This window comes from Sciurus vulgaris (genome assembly GCF_902686455.1).
Source record: "Sciurus vulgaris genome assembly, chromosome: 5".
Lineage (NCBI taxonomy): Eukaryota > Metazoa > Chordata > Mammalia > Rodentia > Sciuridae > Sciurus > Sciurus vulgaris.
Window position 1 is genome coordinate 94,174,944 of NC_136465.1, and position 26,586 is coordinate 94,201,529.

General features: G+C 37.4%; 1 protein-coding gene across 2 annotated transcripts in view; it reads right to left on the bottom strand.

Annotated features, from left to right (window-relative positions):
• The window catches only part of ITPR2 (inositol 1,4,5-trisphosphate receptor type 2), a 525,070-nt gene that overhangs the window by 50,315 nt on the left and 448,169 nt on the right, over window positions 1–26,586 (bottom strand). For both annotated transcript variants that reach the window (XM_079139251.1, XM_079139250.1), the window contains 5 exons: window positions 22,295–22,459; window positions 18,775–18,970; window positions 14,537–14,629; window positions 5,815–5,945; window positions 4,370–4,535 (listed from right to left, as the gene is read on the bottom strand). In XM_079139251.1, the coding sequence (XP_078995377.1) occupies window positions 4,370–4,535; window positions 5,815–5,945; window positions 14,537–14,629; window positions 18,775–18,970; window positions 22,295–22,459 (751 nt within the window). The remainder of the gene's footprint in view (window positions 1–4,369; window positions 4,536–5,814; window positions 5,946–14,536; window positions 14,630–18,774; window positions 18,971–22,294; window positions 22,460–26,586) is intronic.

A 26,586-nucleotide genomic window follows, 5' to 3' on the forward strand; every position in this document is an offset into this window, starting at 1 on the left:
TGCACCTCCTGACATATCACCCTCCATCCCTCTGGACATGTGTACTCCACAAAAACAATACCTGCATACGACACACCTGGCTCAGAGTGGTAAGAAACTTGATCACACACAGCCAGGAATGGAACCACTCTAGAGCTATGTCTCTTTGACTATGAGGTTCACGTATTTTCTACAGTACATGGGTGCCCAGCACCCAGTAGAGGTGATAAGACATCAATGACATGTATAGCATTACAGAGCTGAGTGTGATGTGAGGAATTTAGGGGCAGACATATTTGCTCTGGTTGGTGAGGTCAGAGAGGGCTTCATGGCATATCGACATTAGAGCTGGGCCTCAGAGAGTATCAGGCAAGGCCTTGGCAGCTTAGAAGTTTGGAATTTCAAAATGAATATGCACCACAACTGAGAACACAGAGTTCAGGAAGGTAAACATGAGTAACACAGCTGGACTGGAACTTGGGATATAAATGGAAGAAAAATGTACAAACAGGTAGGGAAAAAAAAGAGGGAGGAGGAGGAGGAGAAGAAGAAGAAGAAGAAGAAGAAGAAGAAGGGGCCAGATCGTGAGGTGGCTTAGATGCCAGGAAAATTAGAGTTTTAGAGTTATAGACTGTTACTGATGGCTCTTTGAGTAAGAAAATGATGAATTCAAAGTGGAAAAATTAGTCTGGCAACACTGAGCAGGCCATTTGAGGCATGAGCCAAGATGAGCCTGGAAATCCAAGGTGTGGCTGTGGGAATATGTGAAGACGTGTGACCTTGGAAGCAGAATCATTAGCCCAGGTAGCTGAATATCCAGAAGACGAAGAAGGAGATGCTAAAAACAATGGTGACATTCCCAGGCCAGACAACTGGAGACAGAGGAGGATATCATGAAGTACAGCACGTAAGTCAGGATTAGGAGCTGGGTCAGAGGGGAGAGACAGACATGATGTATTGGGTTTAGATGTGGAACGTCGGGCTGCCAGGAAGATGTGTTTGTCTAAGTGTCCAACAAACAAAAGGAAGTAGATGGGAGAGCATGGGGAAGGTTTGGAGCTGAGGAGGCCTATTTGGCAATAATATGTATAAAAAGGATGCTAAAGAGCAGGACAGAGAGGAAAGACAAGAGGTCAATGACAAAATCAAATCTCTTTTCTAGGAGTTTGGGAGAAGAAATCAAAACATCTTTTCTAGGAGTTCAGGGTGAAACCAAAGACTGAGCACCAGAGGGAGAAGAAAAGTTCATCAGGAAATTGACAGTGAGATTTGAGAAGAACATTTAAATTTGGCACTGAGGGTTTCTGTGATGTTTTAAGGAATTTATAGGTCATAGGTTTTTGGGTTTTTTTTTTTTTTTTTAGTAATCATGAAAAGCCATGGGACACAGGATCATGTCTTAGAAGGTGGTTCCCATCCTAGTGTCTACTCTTCCCAACACAGCCTTTTTCAGAGGTAGTGCACCAACATGACAGTTGGAATCCTGAAGAAAAGAGATTAGAACAAGTACTGTGAAAGGCAGACCATGAGGCACGCAGGAGGCTTCCAAAGACGGCATCTTTTCTTCTCTCTGGAACTCATCCTTCCACGCAATGGCTCAGCCCCACATCACTATACCTCTCAACTTGGGTCTTTTCCCAGGCTTGGTTGTCCTTGAATTAGACCATGCCCAGATGCTGCCATTTAAAGAGCCTAGTGAACTTTTGAATTAGGTAGCCTGAGTTCAAATCCTAGCTCTACTGTTTACCAGCCAGATGTTGATGGGTTCTGTTTCCACATGCATAAAGGGGTAGCAATATACAGAATACACAGTACTTGTTTTTCAGAAAATTAAAAGAAAAAAATCTAAGTTGAAAAGCTATATGTGTAATGAGTATTCAACAAACAGTCTTGCGATTTTTCATGATGTTGATGTTGATGTTGATGATGCTAAAAGAGAGGACATGAACCCAGAGAAGAGTCCTCCTTTGGAAGGCTGAGGGATCTGCTGAGAAGAAAAAGGAAGGAAGGAGATACAAAAACAATTTATGGAAAAGAAATGGAAACGGTGACATATTCAACAAAGAGAGGAAAACGTTAAAAGAAGCTGATAGGGTGTGATTCATGTTTTTCACAAAGGTGGAGTATCTATTTCTTTCTTTCCAGGTTGAAGGCAGGACCTCCACAGCCTTTCCGCATGTTCTTCCCCAAGTTTCCAAATGACTGCAGGACAGCTTCCTTGGCCACCTCTCACCCCTGCGCTCCCTCTTCTAATCTAGATACCAAAACAGAAGACTCCAGTTTCTGTCTTAATTTCCTTCTAGCAAATCCTTGCTCAGCGTTATATAATCTGCTCTACCTAAAGTACCACAGACTCTTGAATGAGAAGTCCAAAGGCTCTTTCACTTCATATGACTGGCCTTCTCTGCTTTGGCGGAGTTGAGCATTCATTCCTGTCTTATGAGGCCTTCCCCGTCACTTTGGAGCTGACACATACTCCTGGTTCTCTTCGTGCCAGTCTAATTTGGTGCTCTTAAGTTTTTTGGTATGTGAATCTTTTTCTCTCCTAACTCTTCAAAGCTGGTGCTTTTCACGTGTCTCTCAGCTGCTTCTCTTCTCACTTGGCAGCCCTCCTCCACACTCCAGATTTTACTCCATGCAGGCTGAGGATTCCCCAGTGAGTCCCCAGTGCAGACCCACTCTTTGAGACTCATACTCATACACTGGCCTGTGCTGGATATACAACGCTGCAGTTTTCAAAGCACACTCCATTAAATTATTTCCAAAGTTAAACTCAGAATATTCCTATGTAAAGTGATTTTATTCATCTATTATTAAATGCAATCATCTCTTTGTAGTATTCTCCACCCAAGTACCTGAGCTGTCATTTCCATTCCCAGTTATCCGGATTTAAAAATTCTGTTGTCTAAATATTTCTTGCCTTCTACTCTTAATACCACTACTATTAACCGAATCAGGTTTGTACTACCTTTCTGTTGCTTGAACTATGGCAATATCCTCCTACCTAGTTACTCTGCTTGCAGGACTGTCTCCTGATAAAGGACCTCCCAAAGCTGCCACACTGGTCTAAAACAAAAATTAGAACCTTAACTCTTTTACTTACAATTCTTTAATGGTTCATGATTCCCTCTAAGTCTAACCTGCTGCCTAATCTAAAAGGCTATGCTTGATCTGGCTAACCTGTCCTCTTGGCACACCCCATGACACTGAACTTTTTTGAGTAAATGAAGACCTTCATGGTTGTGCCTCCTGGTCATTTTGCTTCCACCCACCTCCAGCTGGCTAATGCCCTTCCATCTTTAACCATCAGCTCTGCCATTAGCTCTTCTAAAAGGTTTTCCTGATTCTTTTTCATTGCTCCTTACTCCAACCTGAAAAGGTGACCTTCCTTTGGGTACCTGTAGCTCAGTGGGAATGTCTTTATCATTTCTTTCATCACAAGAAAGCAATGATGTTTAATATGTTTGTAGCCCACAATTGATCGTGAACACCCTGAGACAGGGCACGTGTCAATCTTAATTGTTTCCCTGGCATGCAGCACATTACTGTACATTATTCTCTGGTACACCTCTGGAGGAATATTGGAGGAATATTGGAAAACTCTGGAAGAGCCACTGGGGGAAACAAAACAATCAACAAATGATGAACCAGGTAGGAAATGGGGTTTACTGAGGCCCAATCTAAGCTATAAATTGTTATACTGGAGTGAAGCCCTTATGCTTGTTTGGTGACTTTTGGCAAAAGATTCTTCAGCCCAACATGGAAAATTGGACGGTGAATTCAACCTAGTGTTGGTGGTCATCCAAAGAATGAGGTGGATTCTAGAGTGCAGGAGACAAGCTGCAGAGACAGCTGAAGTCAGAAAGGGCTGATAGAGCCAAGAGGGCAGAGTCCAAGAGAATGATGCCCCTGAGAGAGGGGTGGGGCTCCTGAGAGAGATGACACTGCAGCAGGGGAGGAGAGTCCTGGAGAAGGCACAGATGAGAATACAACAGTGATGTCAGTGAGCAGAAGTCCAAGCTTCTGGAAAAAGCATCTTTGAATTCATAATTTAACCAAAAAAGCCCAAATCATTCTATTGTGCAATCAATACATTTTTTGTGATTAAAGCCAGTTCGTGAAACCTTTTGACCTTTTTGCATCACATTCTATAATCAGAGAATCGTATACATTGCAGAAATAATGACAGAATAGCTTTGGGATGCAATTCTTCTATTTATGGAAGCAGAGAGTTCCAGTGTAGTGTTCCATTACATAATCTGAATTTTATCCAGACTTCGTTTTGAAATAATTTTTCCAAAAGCATGACAAATAAAAAAAATCATTCTAGTCCTTCTTTCCTGCTAAACAGTTTATTCATCTATTATTTTAGCATATGGAGAACACTTACCACAGATGAAACAGGTTGTTTTCAGAATTTCTTCTTTTTTCTGTTTTTCACTTCTGAGATCAGCAAAGGTATCAATGATAACTCCAAAAATCAAGTTGAGAACGATAATGATGACAATGAAAAAGAAAAGAAGGTCATAAACCACTCGGGCAGCAAATAAGGGTTCCTGAAATAAAATTTTAAGAAAAAAATATATAATACACATACTTTCAAGGTATGTTGATTTGATTTAGCACACTGCCCAGTATAAAAATATATTCAATGAATGTTTGCTAAATGAATGTAAATAATATCCCCAGTTGTAAAAATAACCCCCACTTTCTATCTTTATTTTCTTTTATGTGTTGTAAGAAAAACTTCCTAGTCTGTTCTTGAACCCTTCCATTTCTGTAGGATGGCACATTTTCCCTCCTTTCTTTAGAAACCACTTTATTTTGTCATTCTGTTAAATGCATTTTGGCACAGTGGGCCATATCCCAGATACTACACAAAAGGTAGTTAAGTACTAATTCCAAAAGTCAGCAATTAGGGAGCTGAGAGGATGTAAGTATTTATCAATTTCTGGAATAGGTTTGTCCTCAGCATTAAAAGGTCAAGAATACACAGTCCATGCTTATTTTGACCTGGTGAACAATATTAAAATACTCATCAGAGATCATGTAATCCAGTTGTTTAATGACTTGACATTATACAATTGGCCAGTTGCAGAATTAAGACTTTAAAGCTCCTAGCTGGGGACTTGAGATTTTATAATTATTGAAATTTTTTCCTTCCTTGCCATTTTAATGTACAAAATCCTGTTAGAATTTGTTCAAAGTTTATATTCATCATAGGTAAATAATGGAGACTATTCCCATGCAGAAGCAAAGAGTAAACCTTCATGCCTGAGAAACCGGATAGACAAGAGGCAGCCTCGCTGCTGTTATTTATGTAACGATCAATTCATATATGAAGTTTGCAGTCATGACTTTGTTGCTGTAACAGAATACAGAGTTCAGACTTGGAGCATTTCATAACACAACGAGCATACACAGATTGTTAGTGCTTCAGTTATTTCTATGTAATCATAGTGCACAATTAGCAGGTTTTATTGGCCACTGTCAAACAATATGGTACTCTGAAAACAAAACAAATCACATTATAAATGCTGTTAAGATAGGTTACAAAAAATAGTTGGGCACCATAGCGCACGCCTGTAATCCCAGCGGCTCAGGAGGCTGAGACAGGAGGATCACAAGTTCAAAGCCAACCTTGGCAAGAGCAAGGCACTAAGCAACTCAGAGAGACCCTTTCTCTAAATAAAATACAAAATAGGGCTGGAGATGTGGCTCAGTTGTCGAGTGCCCCAAGTTCAATCTCCAGTATTCCCACCCCACATAAAAAGAAAAAGAGATTACAAAAAATAATTATATGCTTCTTGAAAAAATCCTTCTCCCCTGACTTACATCTTTGGACGGCCTTCTTAGCACATCCCCCACACCACCGCCGTTCCTGAGGCCCTGGTTCAGCACAGTGACTATGCACATGAGGAGAGTGTCACACGTCCTTTCAATGCCATCTTCATACTCTTCATCAGCTATGAAAACACATAGATGATATAGCAAACTTATATTTTAAAAACACACTATTATCTATTCCCAAAGATCTATTCAGACTGTGCCATTATACAATTTTTGAAGTCATGTGACATCTATTTCATGTGTTACAGCACATGACTGACACATACTGGTGAAGACACACATTTAATTTCCTGAAATATTTTGTTTTCTTTTTTCTTTTTCTTTTTCTTGCACAGATGGAAAATGACAGAACGGAAAGGACAAAATAGAAGAAGGCCAATGTTACTGAGTATTGTCATGGTGGGAGGAGACTATGGTAAAACCGCCACAAACATGGAGCCTTGTCATTTAGGAGACAGGAGTCTCACAGAGGAGCGAGCATGAACAAGGAAGCCAGATAGACCAGGCTTCAAGTCCTGCTCTGTCCCAGAACATTCCAGAATCAGGACCAGATTCAAGTCCTGCTCTGTTCCAGAAGGCTCCAGAATGTTGAACCTCAATATCCCCATCTAAAAATGAGGAGGGCTATTTGATGATTAAATAATTCAGCAGGATGTTCAAGTATTATGTTTATGGTATGTAAAACTATAGAGATCTACACACTCAGTAGGTGCCTAAATTTTGGGCAGTTACAATTATTTCATTATTTTAATTAAGTTCCTAAGTTTTCTTAAGGAACAACCTGGAGCTACTGATGAGAAACACAATGTATTTCTATGAAAACCTTTACTCAGGGAGAAATGGGCAGAGAGGAAAAGATATAACAGAAAAATCAAAAAGCCTGGGGAGGCTTGAACACGTTTGTCTAAAGGTATAGTTCTCAGACTTAAAACATAATTTCCTAACAATTTAAAATAGTGACAAACTCATTGTTCGAATCAGAATGTTCTAATATTAGTAAATGAGCAGAAGGGTATTTTTTGGTTACACAGTTAAAAAACTACAACGGCACTGATTTTTGGGACTGTGTACCCACAATCTATATGTCAAGGCATGACTGTAAAAACAACCACCAGTAAAGAAAAAAAATCTGTCTATGTGATCCACGATCAACAGCTGGTGTAGCTCATTGTTATGAAAAGACTGATTTTTTCCCTTCTGAACAGATTCCAACATTGTATGGATGAGGGATTCTGGTATTTTTACTTTCCTTAGAGCTCTCCCTTTTTTAACAAGCTGGGATACACCTGGTTGCAGCCAGGGATGGGTAAGCACCAGAGGCTGCATCAAAGACAGCAGCAGAACCTGCAGTGGTCACTTACCTTAGAGCTGAGACAAGGCACACTGTGATTTAGAAAGCAGGAGAAAGAAAACGCCCTTTGGAGGAAAGAACAATGGGGAAGAGGTGGTGGTGCAGAGCAGACGAGGCAGGTAGGCAAGCAGTGCACTAAGCTGTCTGTAATGTGCTAGCTAGGGTCCAAGACATGGGGGCAGATTCTAACATGATGGCTGAGAAGAATGAGAAGAAAAAGGGTTAGGAATGTGTCAGAGAATGAAAGGGATTATACAGAGAAAAATGGTTTTCCAGCAAGGAGGTCACATGGAATATGTCTATATGCTACTTTGCTATAGTTAGACTTTGAATCAAAGCAATCTTATATCTAGCAGTATGGTCTGCATTCCTTTACTCATTCAGTAACTGCCTCATCATATCACAACAAATAGTTACTAAAGACTTATCAAGTACTGTCACCAGTACATAAAAGTGATAGGAAAGTCGGGTGATGGGGTGCACGCCTGTAATCCCAGCTGCTCGGAAGCCTGAGGGAGGAGGATCAGGAGTTCAAAGCCAACGTCAGCAAGAGTAAGGCACTAAGCAACTCAGTGAGACTCTGTCTCTAAATAAAATACAAAATAGGGCTGGAGTGTGGCTCAAGGACCCCTAAGTTCAATTCTCGATACCTGCCCCAAACCCCAAAAAAAGTGACAGGAAAGTGCTCTTGTCTCTCCTCAAGGATTTGGAAATGAGGTTCTTTATTCTCTGAGAAGTGAGTTGGCAAAATCCATACATAACTCATGTGATTAGACATAGTGGAATAAAATTGATTGGCTGCAAATACTTGAGAGAGTTGGCCATCTGTGTGCCATGTTAAACAGGTGGACAAGACCCAGGCAGGCCACTGTCAGCATCAGTCCTGTCGCCCTTCTCAGTATATAGGCTCGTGGTTCAGGTAGGAGCCTCCGTGAGCTTGGTTAATAATGTTCTACCTTTGTGAGATGGACCCACTCTCAATTTGTTATGTCAAGTTCCCAGACCTTCAGGCTGAAAGACAAGGCCCAAGTCATGATAAATTCACATAGGTAAATGCCACCTTCACGTTACCTGTGTAACGAGCTGGCCTCCCCCATATCATATCTGCCTTGCTCATTTCTCCACAGCAGCAGCCACTGGTTAGGTGCTAGGAATAGAAGTGAGAAAGAGGAAAGTGTCCCAGCCCATAGGACACATGGTCCTAGAAAAGGACAGGGGTGTAGGCATCCCGAAAGTGGGTAGCACCTGAGGAGGCCCTGGAAAAACAGACATGCTTAGGGAGTAAAATCCATGAAGTAAGGCATTCTGGTCAGATAAAATGGGATAAGAAAAGGTGAAGAGATGTGGAACACACAGGGTGTTCAGGGAACCACAGGTGGATGAGAGCAACTGGGCCTTTGGTATATGTTGGGGAGTGTAGGAGGCATGAGGGCAGAAGCTGTGGGACCAGATCACAGATGGATTCATCCATCAAGCTTTTATTCTGAAAGCTATGGGAAGCAACTGGAGGGCTTTCAACAGGGGCAAGTTGTTCACCCTCTAGTTGAGGAAATAGTATGAGAAAAATATGTACGTTGCAAAATAGCATGTGCTAAAAAACATACAAGTGGTACAAAGTGATCAGTGTAGTGAGAGAAACTTCCATCCCATGGATAATTGGAGAGATGCCCCAATAATTAACACAGGGCTTGAGTTTACCTTGAATAGTCAGTGGCCTAAGACTCGAGCAAAGACACCTCTCATGGGGTATAAGCAGAAAGCCACAGAGGTAGAGAGATATATGCTGGAACAATGAACAGCAAATAAACCAGTGCGTACACAGGAGAGGAATGGAAGATGAAGTGGGAGCGATAAACTGAGAGCTCTCTGTGAAGCTGCAGGGAGTGTGAATTTTATTGGGCAGGTAATGGAGCATCATGGAAAGCCTGACTGGGGGTATGGGAGGAAATATTCAGAGCGGTGATTTCTGACAAGTAGTGTAGTGGTGATAAACTGGGTGAATTGAGGAGGAGAGAATGACTAGAGGTAGAAAGACCACTTAGGAGGCAGTTGCAATAATTCAGGCATGATGTGCTATGAGGCTTTACCAAGATAATGGCAGACAGCAGGGGAAGGATGAATGAAAGGGAGCATTTGGGGCTTTAGGCATGAGGGAGAAGACAGCACTGAATACCACACCAGGGCTGTCCAGCCAGCGGTGACATGGGAAAAGGATGGTCCCATTAGACCACAAAAGGAGGCAATTCAGATGAAGGAACTGGATATTGGGTGTTCCGATGAAGACAAGGAAAGAATGTTGATGATTTTTACGTGTACAGGATGAGATGACAAGCATTTTAAAAAGTCAGGGAGGACTTTATTAAGGAAGAGAATACTTTAAACATGGAAGAAGTAGCAAGAAAATTGAAATTACAGAAGAGTGAAAGGCAATGGAAAGTGAGAAAAGGTCATTGGATTTAACAATAAAGTCATCGGAAACCAATAGGAAGAGGTGAATAATAACAGAGAATGCAGTTGTGGCACAGATTGAAGGAGAGAGTGTAGCCCAATTGTTTCATTAGAAATTTTGGAATTGAAAGGAAGGAGATGGACAGGCTATTCATTTGGTGGAATCCAGAGGGAGATTCAATTAGAACCAAAAGTGTCTGTAGAAAGAGAACCAGCAAAAGATTTTAGATGCAAAGCAATGGTCCTCATGGTAGTCAGGAAATAAATGACATAAATGGAGGTGATTATGAAAGCAGTGAGAGTACCTGTCATTTACAAACAAAAGGAAAGAACTAGTGGAAGTTGACTTTCAGTGTAGCGACACTGAAAAGACTTAAATATTGACAGGTAAAAAATTTGGAACTGTGCTTGTTACATAGTTAGGACTCAAAAAATTACCACCATTACTAATAAATGACTGTTAAATCTTGTGAAAACTTATGGTTTTAACATAATTAACAAAATTGATATTTGAACAATACAAGGTTAAATTATCCATTTACAGTTGACTATTGGTAAAATATTTTTCTCTATACTATAAAAAATGTTTCCATTGAAGAAAGGAATAAAAATATATAATGTTGTTTCTGCAATAGTTCCCTCTTGTCTGTAGTGGTAGCCTATAAAATTTTTTTTAAATACTGGACATGCTTAAATGAGATTTACTAATGTCACCTTTTATTGCATTAATAATTAAATTATTCAGTATTTATGGTTTCTAAGAAAGCAATGTATTATCACTGAGATACATTTGAAATCTGAATACAACTGAGAAACCTTTTATTTTTTAATGTTTGGCTTTAATTAAAATCCATCTATTATGGGATTGCTGATTTGAAAAATTTTAACCAGGAAAAAATTTTTAAAACACTGGGCATCCCATAGGAAGCCAAAATGTAGGTGCATTATGCTGACTGGTTTCTGATATTTATCAATCTTTTCTATTAAGATAAAATCCCAAAACATGTTAACTTAGAATTACTCATAAATGTTAGACATCTGTGAACTGCCTCCTTTTTCTCCTGTACATTCAGATGGCTTTTTACTTACAGAATAATTATATTTTGTAAATTATCTCAGAAAGGTTTTCGCTTCTCTAGAAAAGTCAGTTCAGTGGCTCTTTATTAAAAAGTGAATATTTTTGACAGGAATCAGGATGGTTGGCAGAAAATGAAATAAAAGTTTTTTTTTCCAACCACAGTTGGTTGCCAGGTACCTTGTGAATTTTCTGCTGCTGGGACAATGACCTTACCCACATCTGCAGGAGCCTTCCCCAGGAGCTGGTCATCTGCCTCCCAATCACCACAAGGCTTGTTATTATGCCACTGTGTGTGTCTGGGCCTTTTATAATGTGGACCTGCTGTCCACAAGGTAACAAACTAAGGCCCTCACAAATGCACACTAGGGTTTGCAAATTAAAATTTAATCCTGGTCTTAGACATAGAAAAGTTATTTTTAAATCTAAGCGACACACGCTGCGTAACAAACACAAGGTTTTAGCTTTCACTCCACTTCTGCAGTTAAATACCTGAGTTAAATACCAAACCCAAAGAAATTGCAATGAAACGAATTTTAACACTTGCATATTAAGTGCAAAAGGAAGAAAGAGTGGATTAATAAAGGCATTTCTATATTTTTAATACTGGTTTGGGAATAATCCCTAAGTATGAGAAACTACTGCCAGCACATAGGGCTCCCTCAGTGTCTCTCATACCCTTCTGGGCTGAAACTGCCACCATCCAGGTGGAATCCTTGCTTTCCTCCTATCTTGGCAGCTTTCCTTGCAAAAGCTTCTCTACTTTCCTCCCACTCCTAGCTCAGCTGGAACCCAAAATGATATGACTTTGCCCCTGGATCATGCAGCTGGGAGAAAGAATTGTCCCCATTTGTCCATAGAGAAAGGGAGAGGTATGTAAGCTCTTCTTATAACATTTTAGGTGAACAGTAGGGTCTAGAAGTTTTCAGGAAGCCTTTTTTTGAGTTTGTATTCAGGGAGAAAGACAGTAGAATGAATTGGACATAACGTTCCTAATGTTCATATATGAATATAAGATCAGTGAAAGTCCATATCATGTACAATCACAAGAGCGGGATCCTAATTAGAATAATTTATACTCCATGTATGTATAATATGTCAAAATATACTCTACTGTCATGTGTATCTAAAACCAAAATTTTTGAAAGTGAAAAAAAAGAGTTTGTATTCAGAGTTTTAAATCAATATCCAAACAAAACAAAGTTTCTCGGTCTTAACAACATTAATATTTGGGGCTGGATAATTCTTGGTAGTGGACAGTCCTCCGCTTTGTAGGTTGTTTAGCATCACTAGCCTCTACCTATCAGGTATTCTACACTAGTCATGAAAATCAAACACACCTCCCTCCACACACTGTCAAAAGTCCCCAGGGAAAGGGAGCAGGAATCAAAAATAAGTCCTATTGATAAATATGTAATGAAGAATACATCCAAGAAATTTCCTTCCATATATAACATACTTAAAGAAAATCCACCCATGCATACTCAGTGAAAGGCAATCTGACAGAGTTTTAAGATCTCTAAATTTTGGCTAGGGGGGAATTTAGAGATTAATCCTTTAATTAGAAAGAAATAACATTTAGAAGGTTTAGAGCACAGGCTTTGGAATCAGACATCCACACTGATTTACCAGCTCTGTGATCTTGGTAATTAAAGTCTTGATTCTTCCATATTTCACCTAAAATACAAAGATGATTAGTACTATCTCTCTGAGTTGCAGGGGTGTTGATTAAATGACATCATGCACACAAGGTGTTCAGCACAGTGCCTGAAATGCTAAGCCCAGTCCAGGTCTTCTAAGACTGGGCAGGACCTCACTCTTATTGTTCCCTGTGCAGGAAGCACTCTCCCTCATCTTGGCTTGACTGGCTCCTTTCATCCTTATTAAGTTTCAGTTTAAGTAATTCCTCTGAGAAAGATCTTTTGGTCTAATTTACCTATGGCCAATGTGTCTTGTGATTATCAATCATAGCATTAGCTTTATTTTATAGCTTTTCATGCTTCCCCCAATATTTTTATAAGTTCCATAAGGATCAGGGTCAGGGTGGCTGGTCCAGAAATATTTCTTTTATCATTGATGGTAAAAGGAAGAAAGAAAGGGAGGAAGGAAGGGAAGGAAGAAGGCAGGGAGGCACAAGGTTTTTATTATTATTAATACCATCTGTGGGCAAAATACAGTTTCCATTACATCTTTTTCTTTAAAACATTTTAAATGTTATAACCATTCTTAGGCCAAGTTGTATAAAAACAGGTGGCAAGCCATATTTCTTCTATTGTAGAACTTATCAAACTTGAGGATGACAGGAGAGGGAATAAGTATATTACTTAACAGAATAAGAATCCATGAAGAAACCTTGAGGCTCATGACCCATTAGAACTGGAAGGACCCTGAAACCAAGAGATCATCTGGTCAAAAACCTCCTAATCTATTCACTGGATAATCTGCAAAGTCCTAGGATTATGGGCTGGCGGAAATATCGAGAAATAAATGCATGGTTTCATATGTGAAACCCCAAACACCCAATTACATGAGTGCAGGATAGGTATTTAAGGCTTAACAGTTAAGCCAGTGAAGAATGGCACTGCAGTCAAGAGACAGCCAAATACAGGTCAAGAGTGTGATGCAATCCCAGATTCCACTACCCAGAATGCAATGCCACCACTCAACTGCTTGCCTTGGAGTATTACATCAAGAGTCACTGCTATAATATGTGAGGAAGGCTGAAGAAATTGGAGATGTTTAAATTGAAGGATGCATATAATAGGATTTTTGAAACTGCAGAGCACAGCAATGCCACACGGGCTGAGGCAAGTTGGTTCTACGGTAAGCCTTCACTGGGGAGCAGGGGTCGGGGGAAAGGAGTCTTGGTGGAAGCTGCTCACGGCACCTGTAGCTACTGGGAGCCTGGATGGAATGTGTTCATGTGTTTAATTCTCTCTTTAGGTCATAAAGGGTGAACTACCTAGTCAGGGGAAGGGAGTGTCCATTTTCCCCCAAACGAAAGTCTAACATCACAAAGAAAAAGGCAACTAGGTAAGAAGGCACTATTGTTACGACCAGACAGACAACATGCTCCAACCTTACACTCTGTTCCCTTATCTTCCCTGAGTTCAATTGTGTCCTCTGTAGATACAGAACATCTTCTCCTACTAAATCTACTCCTATTTACATATGACAGCTCTCAAAATATTTAATACACACAGTCCCTGTGTCTTTGCTGCTTCAAGAAATAGATCACTAGGTTCTCCTATCATTCATGAAACATCACACATGCTGTAGTTTCCAGACTCCTGCCATGTCCTAAAAGAATATGGAGATTTAAAAATCATTTTTATATGCATTGGCCCACTTGCTCCTGTGGAAATTGGGAAATTTCCATTCATTTTTTTCATTGTCTCTTTTTGCAAGCCACAGGAACAAAGAAAGTCCAGGAAATTTTCATAACATATTCAAGACATCTAGCTAGGGAGTGGCAGGTTCAGGATTATAGCCAACTTTTTGGCGTTCTAAGCCTGTGCTTTGTCAGATTCTATGTTAAAGTCTGTACCATCAAAAGGGACTCAGTATGGTTTGCCATATGGTAACAGAATTCTAGCAGCACGTACCACAAATTTGCTAAATACTCGTGAATAGTAAAAATATAAGGAATAGGATGAGGGTTTAAAATGACAAACAGGAGACTTTTTTTCTCTAGTTTGGATACTCTGGATACTTTTGCCCTCTATTTTTCTATTTTGGCCCACCATGAAATTCCTAGAGCAACTCTCTTAGAGGTAATCAGCATTACTTCAGAGATGTCAAGTTTATACCATCCTAGAGTTCTTTCTACAGACCTGTATTCGAAGGTGGTATTGTGGGTGAACAGTTCTCCTTTTCACAGGTTCCCATCATGGAAGGCAAGGTCATGGTAGGAACTCCATAATTACCTAAGAAGACACAAAGCAGAGTGTGGATAGAGAAAAGTATGCAAACTACAAGAAATAAACATACAGATTCCACTTAACTTTTTGCCAAAGTTAGTTTGGAACCTTGAACACCATTTTGTCTATTAAAGCAATTTTATAGATAGAGAATAGATTCATGGACCACTAAAAGCATTTTACCTTCTATTAAGTGGCTGGGATAAAGTATAAATAATATGTAGACCTTAACCACCACGTGTAATAATGTTTCTATGATCAGATGCAGCCAGGGTTCTGCTCTGGGGTGCGTGAAACACAGTCTCTCCATGCAACTGGTAGTCCTTGAACTCTAAGCCACTTGCCCCTGTGGCTGAGGTAGGGACAAGAGTCAGTGGCACTTACAGCAGTAAAGTATGGGCTGGAGGAAATAAGGTCATAAAATGACCTAGGGAAGAACAAATCTTTTGCCAGATCCCTGTTCAGGATCTCTCTTTTCTTTCATTGTCCCCAGAAACCCATCTACCTGCTAGCTTATTTCCTTGGCACAGAATAGAACAGAAAAATAGTAATCTTCCTATTTGGATGAAAGAAATTTTTCTTTGACTCAGAGCTGAGAGTAGAAATAGCAAATGGGAGCTGAAGTTACAAGCGAAAGTGAGGAGGAGGTGGACTAGAGATGGCATTGTCACCATTAAAGCACCCAAGCACTGGAGCTGAGAGCTGGGTCCACTGTGGGAAAGGAGGCCATAGATCTGCCTCCATTTGTCTCTGCCCCTGAGGGTGGGCATAGCACCATCAGTGCTGACATAGCAAAGGGGTGAGTCAGGTGGTCAGGGAGGGAGAGAACTGAAGTTTTTCAATGTGCTCTGTTGACCATCCCCTTAATAAATATTTACTGAAGCCCCATGCTAGATTCTAAGGGCTCTGATTTGAGCTTTTGAAGAACTGAAAGTCAGTAGGCAACACAGAGAGGTACAGACATAACTACAGCTGAATGGAGAAAGTGCAGTACAGGTTTAAGAAAATGTGGTGCAGCAAGAGAGGGAACAGTGAATTCTACAAGGGAAATGAAACAGGTGTTTGAAAAAGAGTTTAACCTAAAGAAGCCATAGGATTTACATGCATGAAGATGATACAGGGAGTCACTAGGGTAATTCCAGGTGCAGTCTGCCTAACAAAGGGCAGAGAGGCCAGAGAAGGCACAGAGCAGGCTGAGTGACCTGAGCTTTCAGAGCAACCACTTTGTACCAAGCACCCCATAGCCAGGCAGAATCACAGCAGTGGTTATGATGACTAGTGCAGGTAGGCAGAAGATAGGCTGTAGGTGGAAAAGCCACATGGGAAGCTTCTGCAGGGTTCTGGAGAGTAAAAATGAGGCTGAGAACCAGGAGGGTGGACTGAGGATGGGGAAGAGGTTCAAGTCACCTCAATTTTTCAACAGAATCTTCCCTCCAAGTTCTTGGCCTTCTCTGAGACACAGTTTCCCCTGGAAACTGCTCAAGTGAAGTTTCCTGTTCTTTGAGTTGCAGATTTTTTTGGTAGGATTCACTTTCTTCTAAATTCTCAATGCAATTTGCAAATATTGGGTCCTGCACTCTCACATGCACTTGTGATGCTTTTGCCATTTAGCTCTACCAGCTTCCCCTCTGTACACCCATCTACTGAATTTCTGATCATCATTTCACATTCACAGAAGAACTGCACACTTTTGCACTCTCAATCTTATTTACTCCCCAGTGTGTTATCCTCAGTAATTCCACTCCACACACATAGTCAACTTTGCAAGTAAATAGTATTCAATACATAAAGGAATAAATTTTATATCATGTTCCAACAGAGTTACTGCTATAGTTTGAATGTTCCCACCAAAACTCATGTTGAAATTTAAGCCCCACAGTAAAGTATTAAGAGGTAGGACCAGGGGAACCTTTAAGGGGTGATTATGGTCTTAATGGGTTATCTCAAGTGGATCTGTTATAAAAATCAGTTTGACTCTATCTCATCATGTGGTACCCTCTGTCATGTTAAGATGCTAAAAAGACTGTCACCAGATGCTGAGCAGATGTCAGCTCTATGTCCCTTGACTTCTCAGCCTCCAGAACTGTGAGTTAAACAAACTTCTATTCTTTATAAATCATCCATTATCAACTAATTTGATATAAAATAGACTAAGACAGATAACAACATGGCATTAGAAAGGAACCAAAAAATATTGTAAAAATAAGGGTGCTTTTTCCAGGGTACTATATCATATATTCTTCAATTTATGAAATGAAAATTCTCAATCCATGAAGAATCAAGAGTTTAACTTTGTTAGCTGTTTCCACATGCCAGATTTTCATAGCATTTACAAAAGCTTTATTTAACAGCTTTCTATATGAATGTGCATAAGTATTTTTAGGAAAGAGCTTGAAATTATAGCTTTAGTGTTGCCTATTTTGTTAAAAAGGTATTTTTTTCATTTCTAAGGAAAATATTTATATTCATGATGCCAACTTCCTTCTCAAATAACACAAAATATGTACCACTGAATTCATTAAGACAATAACTACCATAAACATTCTGAATTCAGAAATTACAATGTTTCAGTTTTAGATTGGCTCTGTACTGAGCAACTCAATGTGATCAGGATGAGTCACAGTTTACCAAAAGTGGAGCATCACAGGTATTTACATATAAGTTTTTTCACCAAATATGTAAAACCTGCAATAATGTGTACAAAGCAATATCTAAGGAAGAACAAAGAAAGCAGTAGCAGAAAACATTCATGTTGTGAAAAAAGACTAGTACTTCAGTATGAAATTCAGTAGAGTTTCCAGTTTAATAACTTTCCACTCATGTATTTGATGTTTCTATTCTGTGCTTGGATCACTTAGAATTACTAATAGATTTAAATGCCTCTTAATTATCCCACAGTCTAAGAAAAATAACATCATACATTGCCCATTGAATAATTGAGAAATGTTTATTAAAGATAAGAAAGAATATCACTTATAAGGCACCACTAATTAAACCTTATTTTTAATTTTAATGGTTTGAGGACCACGTGTGCCATTTTGTGGTTTCCATTCTCTACAACCCAGAGTCAGCAGATTCATCAGAGAAACCATCAGCAAAGGCAGGATTACGATTTCTATCTAGCAAAGTAGGAGAGGGGAACAAGGGCAACAAAGAAATCTAACCAAAACAATAGAAGGGAAGCAAGGTGGGAAAAGGAATCCTTAGAAAGCATGATAATTAAAACATCCAAAGTAACATGGAAAGCATAAGGCCCGAATCACAGTGAGCAGGAACGGGTGCTGTCCAACCACTCAAATAACAAAACTAGATTGCACAGGATGCTGGCAATCACGTGCTGATAGACTGGGTCCCTGAATCACATTATATATATATATTACATTATATATATATATATATATATATATCAAATTATATATATATTCTTATACATATATATAATATATATTATATATATAATATATATTCTTATATATATAATATATATATATTCTTTTCAGAAACACCAAGGCCTTGCTTTCTGTTTTTCTAAGCACTAAGGATTATAAGTTACTTCCCAATTTAATTGTAGTCTTACATATAAGTATTCAATAGAGCTTGACTTGTTTGCTCACTTCAGGAAACTGAGAGTATATGATGGTCAAACAAAAACCAAGTTTAACCACCTTTCTATCTGTTTTTTTCAGTATTTCCAGCATAACTTCCAGACTGAATTCCTTACTATCTGATGATTTCCAAAGCAAAGCATTTATCATTTTCAATTAAGTATAAATATTGTGCTGCAATCAAACATATGGAATAATGGTTATAAATGGAACAGAGAAAAAGAGGCGGAAAAGAATTCCAAACCTATTATTCTGCATTGAAGTTGCTGACTGTCTTCTAGAATATGGTCAGCATTACTGAAACTTTCTTACTGAGACGGAGATTAGATGATGTTTCCTGTGTGGGTATTTCCCTATACATATTGACAGCTAATAAGTAGTCTGAAGGTATTGCACGTTTATCACCCTTAGAAGTAAACAAGAACATGTTTTCGAAGGAATGAAAAGAAAATTTCCTCCATTAGAGTTTATCTGAAATCCCATCAACAAGCTACATACAATCATATCTGCCATCAGAGAAAGCTCATTCAGTGGAAGCAACAATACCTGCAACTGGAGTTCTGTTTTTCAGCCTATCCACTTCCATAGTGAAATCATCTTTCAGGAAAAGGAAACCAATAATGGAAAACAGGTAGACGAGGATGAGAGCCAGGACTGCAGTTAGAATAATGGAGCGGCCGTTCCTTGTGACACTTTTTATGACATTGAGCAGAGTCTCTTCTCTGTATACCAAATCAAAAAGCTACAGAAATGAAGAAAGTAAAAACAAGGAAAAAGTGCAATGCAGTAAAAGGCAAATTAATACAGATAATTACAAATACAAATGTAAGCCATTCTAGTTTATCTATGAAAAATAACCAAAGCTACCTTAAAAATAGAGCAAAACACTTATTTTTTTCCTCTGGATGGATTGTATTAATAAACTGTTTTCCAATAGATAACTCTAATACTGTATATAATGTGCAGCTGTTGATTTCACAACCAATATAATATCACTGTACTATATGACATTATAGAAATAGTATACTTTGCTTTGAATTTAACTAATTGTAGTAGAGCCACCTAACTGATGAATTATTGAAAAATCCATTAAATGCATTATTTACTCAAGGGATTAGAGGTGAAATTAGAACAATTTTACAAGTCTGATGCAATAGAACAGGTATAGAATTCAAAGCTTTGAGAAATGCAAACACCTTTCTTCACTAAATAAAAACAAAATCTGTTAGTTTAGTGAATACTTTTGAAAGCAGAAGTATAAAGGAAGTTATAATACCCAATTTTGCCAAAGGGCCATTATTCATTTTGTCTTTATAGTAGAAAACCTATGCTCTAGGCAAGAATATAGGTATTCGTTATCTGTATCCAACCCCAAGAATGATTTTATTTATTGCTATGTTATAAGCTGAAATTATGCATTAGTAAGTACATTTTATTATAAAAAGCTGGCTAAAAACCATAAAATAACATTCACTTAAAAAAATAGCAGTTTGGAAATTAATAGTACCATTAACATTGGAATAAGTGGGATTGGTATTCTGTTATCTGTGGGCTGATATGATCAATTTTGTGTCATATATGCTTTTCAGAAACACCAAGGCCTTGTTTTCAGTTTTTCCAAGCACTGAGGGTTATACAGTTACTTCCTAATTTAATTGTAGTCTTACATATAACTGTTCAATAGATCTTGACTTGTTTGCTCACTTCAGGAAACTGATATTTTATGATGGTCAAACAAAAACCAAGTTTAACCATCTTTCTATCTGTTTATCTTCTGGAAGGTGGAACTAACTTCAGAAATAAAGTCAGTATTCTTCAGTAAAGACAAATTAATGCAAATTCAACTTCCAGATTGTCACTGTTCTGGTTTATTCAATTTATTTAAGCATTAAGTTGCCATCCAGGAGATTTTCTTTTATGTTAACAGTGGTTTGAAAGAAAGGTCTTGTGATATGCAGTAGGTTAGCTCTAGAGAGTTTCTAGTTTTCAGAAGGCTGTGGACACTTCCTAACAATCCTGAGACCCACTCTAAGCCCACAGCGTTAGAATCTTGCCAGTCCTAAAAGTCTTGACGATGGATAGGTTGATGATTCTTTATTTCTGAAAGGAAAACTGAGAATGTAGTTTTAATTAGTTCAGATAAAGGACTGACATTTGAGGACCCAAAAGAGAGTTCTTACTCATATTCTTTAAAGTACACAAAGCAATCTTAAAATCTGCTGTATTTTAAATAATAATATTTTGGGTATTATATATATCAAATTTCCTTCTAGTAGTCTAAACATCAAAATAGATGATATTATATTCATAACTACTCCAATAAGAACAAACTAGCATCAGTATTATAAACTTTGGAAGATAAAATATTGAAAGAAAATAAATCTAGAAATGGGTTAAGTAACAAAATAAAACTGAATTATTGCTAATAACTCATAATAATTTGAATAAGCTTTTATTTTGCTAAATATCTTTCCCTGGAAAACAGATTTATATGTGTCATTTCACATATTTTTCATATTATTTAATATATCTTGATACTAATAGTTTCATATACTGTTCCCATCCATTTTGTAAATAAGAAGATTGAAGCCGAAGACATTATAGATTCATCAAGTTATGTACATTAAAAATATACAAATTTTCATGTCAATAATACCTGAATTAAGTAGCTTAAAAATGATAGAGGTGGGAGGGGTGGAGGGGAAGGAAAAAAATAACGGAATGAATCAAACATCATTACTCTATGTAAATGTATGAATATGCAAATGTATGCTGTTACTCCATGTACAAACAGAAATAACATGTATCCCTTTTGTTTACAATAAAAATAAATTAAAAAAGAAAAGATAGATTATTGCATGTCAGAGGCAGGTAAAAGTTCTGGGTATAACAGGACTTTACACATCCCAGGCAGGAAAAAAGTGGAATTTTCTGGTAAATTGGCAGAAAGAGAGAGTTCATTTGGACTGCTGGAATGGAAAAAAAATCTATTGCTGAATGATCTGACTTAACAGCCTAGAAGATAAGTTTGTATCAAAATACAATATGTCTGTATCAACATATAAAATCCACTCATAACTATAGTTCTTCCAAGGATAAAAGGATAATGGAAAGATGGTCTCATTTCAACCTTCCTACATGGGTATGCCAGGTAATAGGAAAGCAGAAGGTGTTGTATTCTTCCTTGGTGACCCAAGCAAACTGGGCCAACACAATGTTTTTGGTTATTCAACTTGATTTCAGGAATCATTTTACTACACAGTGCTCTGACCGCTGTGTATTCACTATGAACCGGAGACAGAAATTGTCCATATGGCACCATGATGCTAACAAACATGATAATGTTCTAAGTTTCAAAACATGATCATACATTTATATTGACTCCTGTCCTGATTTATTGCTATAAAACACTATAAACTTGTAGAAAGGAAAACAGCATAAACGTTTTAGAAAAAAGTCTGAAAAATATCTACTTAAAGAATTTTATAAAGAATTTTAAGTATTTATATATATATGAGCTTAACAATCTCATATTAAGCCTGAAACTATAAGACTGTATCAGACTGTATCTAAAACAACTCATTGTTTTTTTCTTAGGTTGGCTTTTGTTTCCCCTCATTTTATTTACATGCCAGTCTAAAGATGAAGATGACATTTGATATTATAAAATACAATGATTTCAGCACCCAAGAAAATAGATCCCTTCTTTTCCCTATTCTGTTGGAGGATATTTAAATGTAAAGAGAAATATTTTTTGGCTGAAACCAAAAGCTGCTTGTCTTATGAAGCCTGAGTTAAGAGGTGGGATGGTTTGTTGCTTCTTAGAGAGGAAAGAGAAAACTATACCTCCTATGTGGTTTCCAAGAAAAAAAAAAAAAAAAGACTAAAAATTATAATTCACACTCTTCCTAGGAAATTCTAAAAATAACATAATTTGTCCTAAATGCCAGGCCCTGCTCTTAAAAAAAAAAAAAAAAAAAAAAAAAAAAAAATCAAAGGACAAGACATAAGCAGCAGCAGCATTGTGGTTTTGTCAGCAGTGACTATCCATGTAAAGATCACTCACCAGGAAGCTATAGAAGAACTCATGAACAAAGAGGCCCAGCATGCAGACCAGGACGTATGCCACGTGATAGAGAAAGGCCACATCCAGGATGACTGCTCGGTATCCTGGGGTGAACGTGCCACGGTTTCCCACAAAACTCACCAGAAATACTATTTTGTTACAAAGCTAAAGGGAGGAAAAGATGAGATTTTACTGTCTTATTTATCCTGAACTCACATACTTAGCAGGATACTGACAAAAATTATTATCCATATACTCTGTGGTTTTCTTTCATAATTTCTCAATATAAATCTGCAAAGAAACATAATATGTGCAAAACTTGTATCTTTTTCAGTTTCAATAAGAGAGAAGAATGATGAAGAGAACTAGCTATGCATTCGAAACAGACTTGAATTTAAATTCTGGCTCTTTCAATTATGCAACCTAGTCCATGTAACTGTAGGCCTCAAAGGTTTTTTTTCTGAAAAATTGGAATAAAAAGTTTCTCTCATAGATCTCTTCTGAGGACTAAATGAAATTATGCTTATGACAATTAGTACAATGACTCTTTACTACTTTTATTATATTTTCATATTAAAAGATTACATAAAATATTTCATTTTACCAAAATATAACAAAAACTTTTAAGAAAATACATAAAGAGATTTGTCTTTTTCATCTTGCATTTTTATATCAACTATTATTTTAAACAAGTAAGTCATTAATGATTTTTTTCATTTATCTTATTTTATGTAAATGAAAAATATAAATGTACTGTGCCTAGGTTAAAATAAAAATAATGCACATATTTATTTTCTAAGCCATACATGTAGTAATCATTCAAAAGTGTTTTGGAAAGTTTACTATTTCTCTGATCATGTAGTACATTTATATTCAGGCTTTAATCAATATTACCTTCTGTGGCATAACTTTGGAATACAGAAATTTACATTGACATTCTTTAACAATAACAATGATTTTTGCAGTGATTTATAGACATTAGTTATCACAAACTTAATGGCATCTATTTGGTTCTAAAATCACAGCATTATTTATAAAAGGTAATTTTGCCTCATAGTCATCACAGAAGAAATTACAGATTTCAAATGTTCTTAGATTGTCCTTCCTCACTGTTCCCTGAGTTCTTCACATTATCTAATGGAACCATATTTATCTTTAAGCATCCAAACCTAACTTTGGGGAAACAGCTTGCTCTTTGCAATACTGTTGATTTTTTTCTATATAGATATATAAGTGAAATTACCTTGATGATTTTAAACAACATAAAAAGGAACATAACACTGAGGCAGAAGTGAAATTTAAGAGGGTGGAACAAACTTTTCCTTCAACTTTCTGGAGCCCATATCAACACAGATGAAATGAGATATGGGTTATTAGTGAATGTTTGAAAGACCAGTCAACTCAACAGCGTAGTACCTAAAAAGGTCAAAACTTTCCTAAATTTCCCCTGTTCAGTGAACTATCCTTGCAATAATTGATCACTTCCTTTATCATCTTAACAATTTTAATAATGCCAAAGAGAAAAAAGTCTTACTTATTTCACTGTTCAGTGTTTCCTCAATAGTTCCCACTATTATTAAGTATAGTTACAGTATACTAGAAGTCTTCATATATATTGTTCAAGAACAGGTTTGATATCATAAGATATAAGAACAGGAATTTCACATAAGGTGCTGATCCACATGACATATTTGACAAAAAACAGCCATGAACATGGAGAGAAATAGAATGTCTGGCAAAGTGTATTCAGCAGTTTACTTTCTAAATTGTTTTGAGTGGCTCTTGTCTAAATTTACACTATTTTTTAAAATTTATTTTTACAGACTGCATTTTGATTCATTGTACACAAATGGGGTACAACTTTTCATTTCTATGGTTGTACAAATCTACACTATCTTGATTCATTCATTATAATTCATCAGTATAATATAGAAATAAGTTGTATAATAAATAGAATTAAAAGAATCATGACTTTTCAGAAGGATGAATGATGTGATTAAGAAAGTTGTTTCCTGATCTCCAATTCTCTAAATTGCATCATAAAAAGTTATATAGGAAGACAATTTATAAGTCCTGTACACAGAGGAAAAATAATACATTGACTTTAAATTCTCAAAAAAGAGCAATACATTTTGGTTCTCAAACAATGAAATAGCAAAAACATGTATCTGCCTAAAAGGGACTCAGCCATTTTCACATGAAAAATAAAGATTTGCTTTATTTGTTTTCAGAATTTTTTGTTTATGAACCTCCATGTAGAGCGTGAGAGATATGTTCCTGTTCTCTGGACTAAGTCTAGAAGTGGGGCAGAGTTGACACTAGCAGCGGCATCCACCTATTTCTCTAGAGATCAGACACAGGGAGATCAATGCCTCATGCTTTAAAGAGTTCATACCAAGGAGAAGTGAATGCAAGAATAAATTGTTTGATAAGGAAAGAAGTTGAACTCTGGTTTCTCATGTATGATGCAATTTGTAAATTGTTTTAATAGAGCACTTTCCATAAAAGCTGGGAATATTTATGTAGGAAAACAATTTATAAGTCATGTACACTAAGAAAAAATGATACATTGAATTTGAATTCTCAGAAAAGAGCAATACATTTTGGTTCTCAAATAATGAAAAAGCAAAAACATGCTCCCTTTCCAGGTCATGACTTGGTTGCTGTCATCTAACCAGTCCTTCACCTGTCACTACCATGATGTAGGCAATCATTTCTACAGCAAAGATCCACAAGGACAACAACGAATGGAAGGTGTGGTGAGGTGGCGAACAGGCCAAGCATGTCTGAGCTGGAGTGGAAAGCCCTGAAATCAGACACATGTAACCAATACACACCACCATAACTGTCCCAGTTTGTATCCCTTCTCCATTTATTTTTCAAAGTTGTCCGTGCTATATTTTTGCTAGGGATGGGGTCAGTTATGTGATGGTGGGGAAAAAAGAGTGGGTATGGAGACAAAACTTCAATGTAAGCTTTGTGGACAATGTATTAACAGGTCTTGCAAAAACAAAAGTGAAATTAACAGTCACGTTCATTAATGTATATTGAAACAAGGTTAAAAAATATACAGTAAAGTAATATCTCCACATACACTTTATAGTCTATGGACATGTCTTTGGGACTTCTATCAGTGCAGTGTGGTGGAAAAGTACTGGCTGAGAAGTTGGCCATCTGGGGTCCAGTTGTGGTTCTGGCACTAAGTGCCTGCTTTAGTACATCCTTCTGTCTCTACAGGACTTTATTTCCTCATGTCTGCAATTATGTGCCTAGAACTACGGTACCTCATAGTCCTAGGATTCTATGTGAGGTTCTTTAAATTTTACTATTTTATCTGATCACAGACATTTATGTCTTCATCTTTGTATTACTCTTGTGGTCTAACTTCATACTCTTGCCCTGATCAAGAATTCTATCCCATCTTAACATTGTTCCTGTGGGAAAATATGACCTAATTTTCAAGAATAAATTGTAGAATGAAAAAAAAAGAGAGAGACTTGCCCATTTATTTATTGAAAAGGTAAAATTGAATTTATCATCTTCAACTATATTACCATATTTTCACCAACCACCTAAATCACCCTTTTTATTGAAAATGAGATGATTTGATTTTAAAAAAAAATCTCCATTTCAGTGATATTACATCTTCGGCAGGCTAAGATTCTAAGATCAATATGTAAAACAAAATTTGTATGCAGTCAGAATTGCCCTGGAAATCTTTTAATTTGCCCACAAAACAGTATAATAAACCTGGATGATGTAAATAGTAGCATGTCTCACTAAGTACAACAGTACTGAAGTGTGTGTGTGTGTGTGTGTGTGTGTGTGTGTGTGTGTGAGAGAGAGAGAGAGAGAGAGAGAGAGAGAGAGAGAAAGAGAGAGAGAGAGAGAGAGAGAGAGAGAGAGAGAGAGAGAGAGAGAGAAAGAGAGAGAGAGAGAGAGAGAGAGAATTTAAGAGTTATGACCTGGAATGTATAATTGAATTTGTATATATTAAGTCAGTATGTGATGGGATTCAACCTTATAGATCAATAGTAATATGAGACCTCCAGAAAACTAGCTACAGGTAAGTATCTGAGGGCATGGCACTCTAAGTTTGAACATCATGATTTATTTGAAGTCTGCTAAACGCTATTTGTTTCTCCTCTCTGCAAAATGGCAAGACCAAGTCCTACGATTACAAAACATTTCCACATGACAAATAACTGTGAGAAAGACAAATGATGTACAAATATCATTAAAACAATTACACATTTTCAGGCACTATTAGAAAAAAGGAAAAAATCCATTGT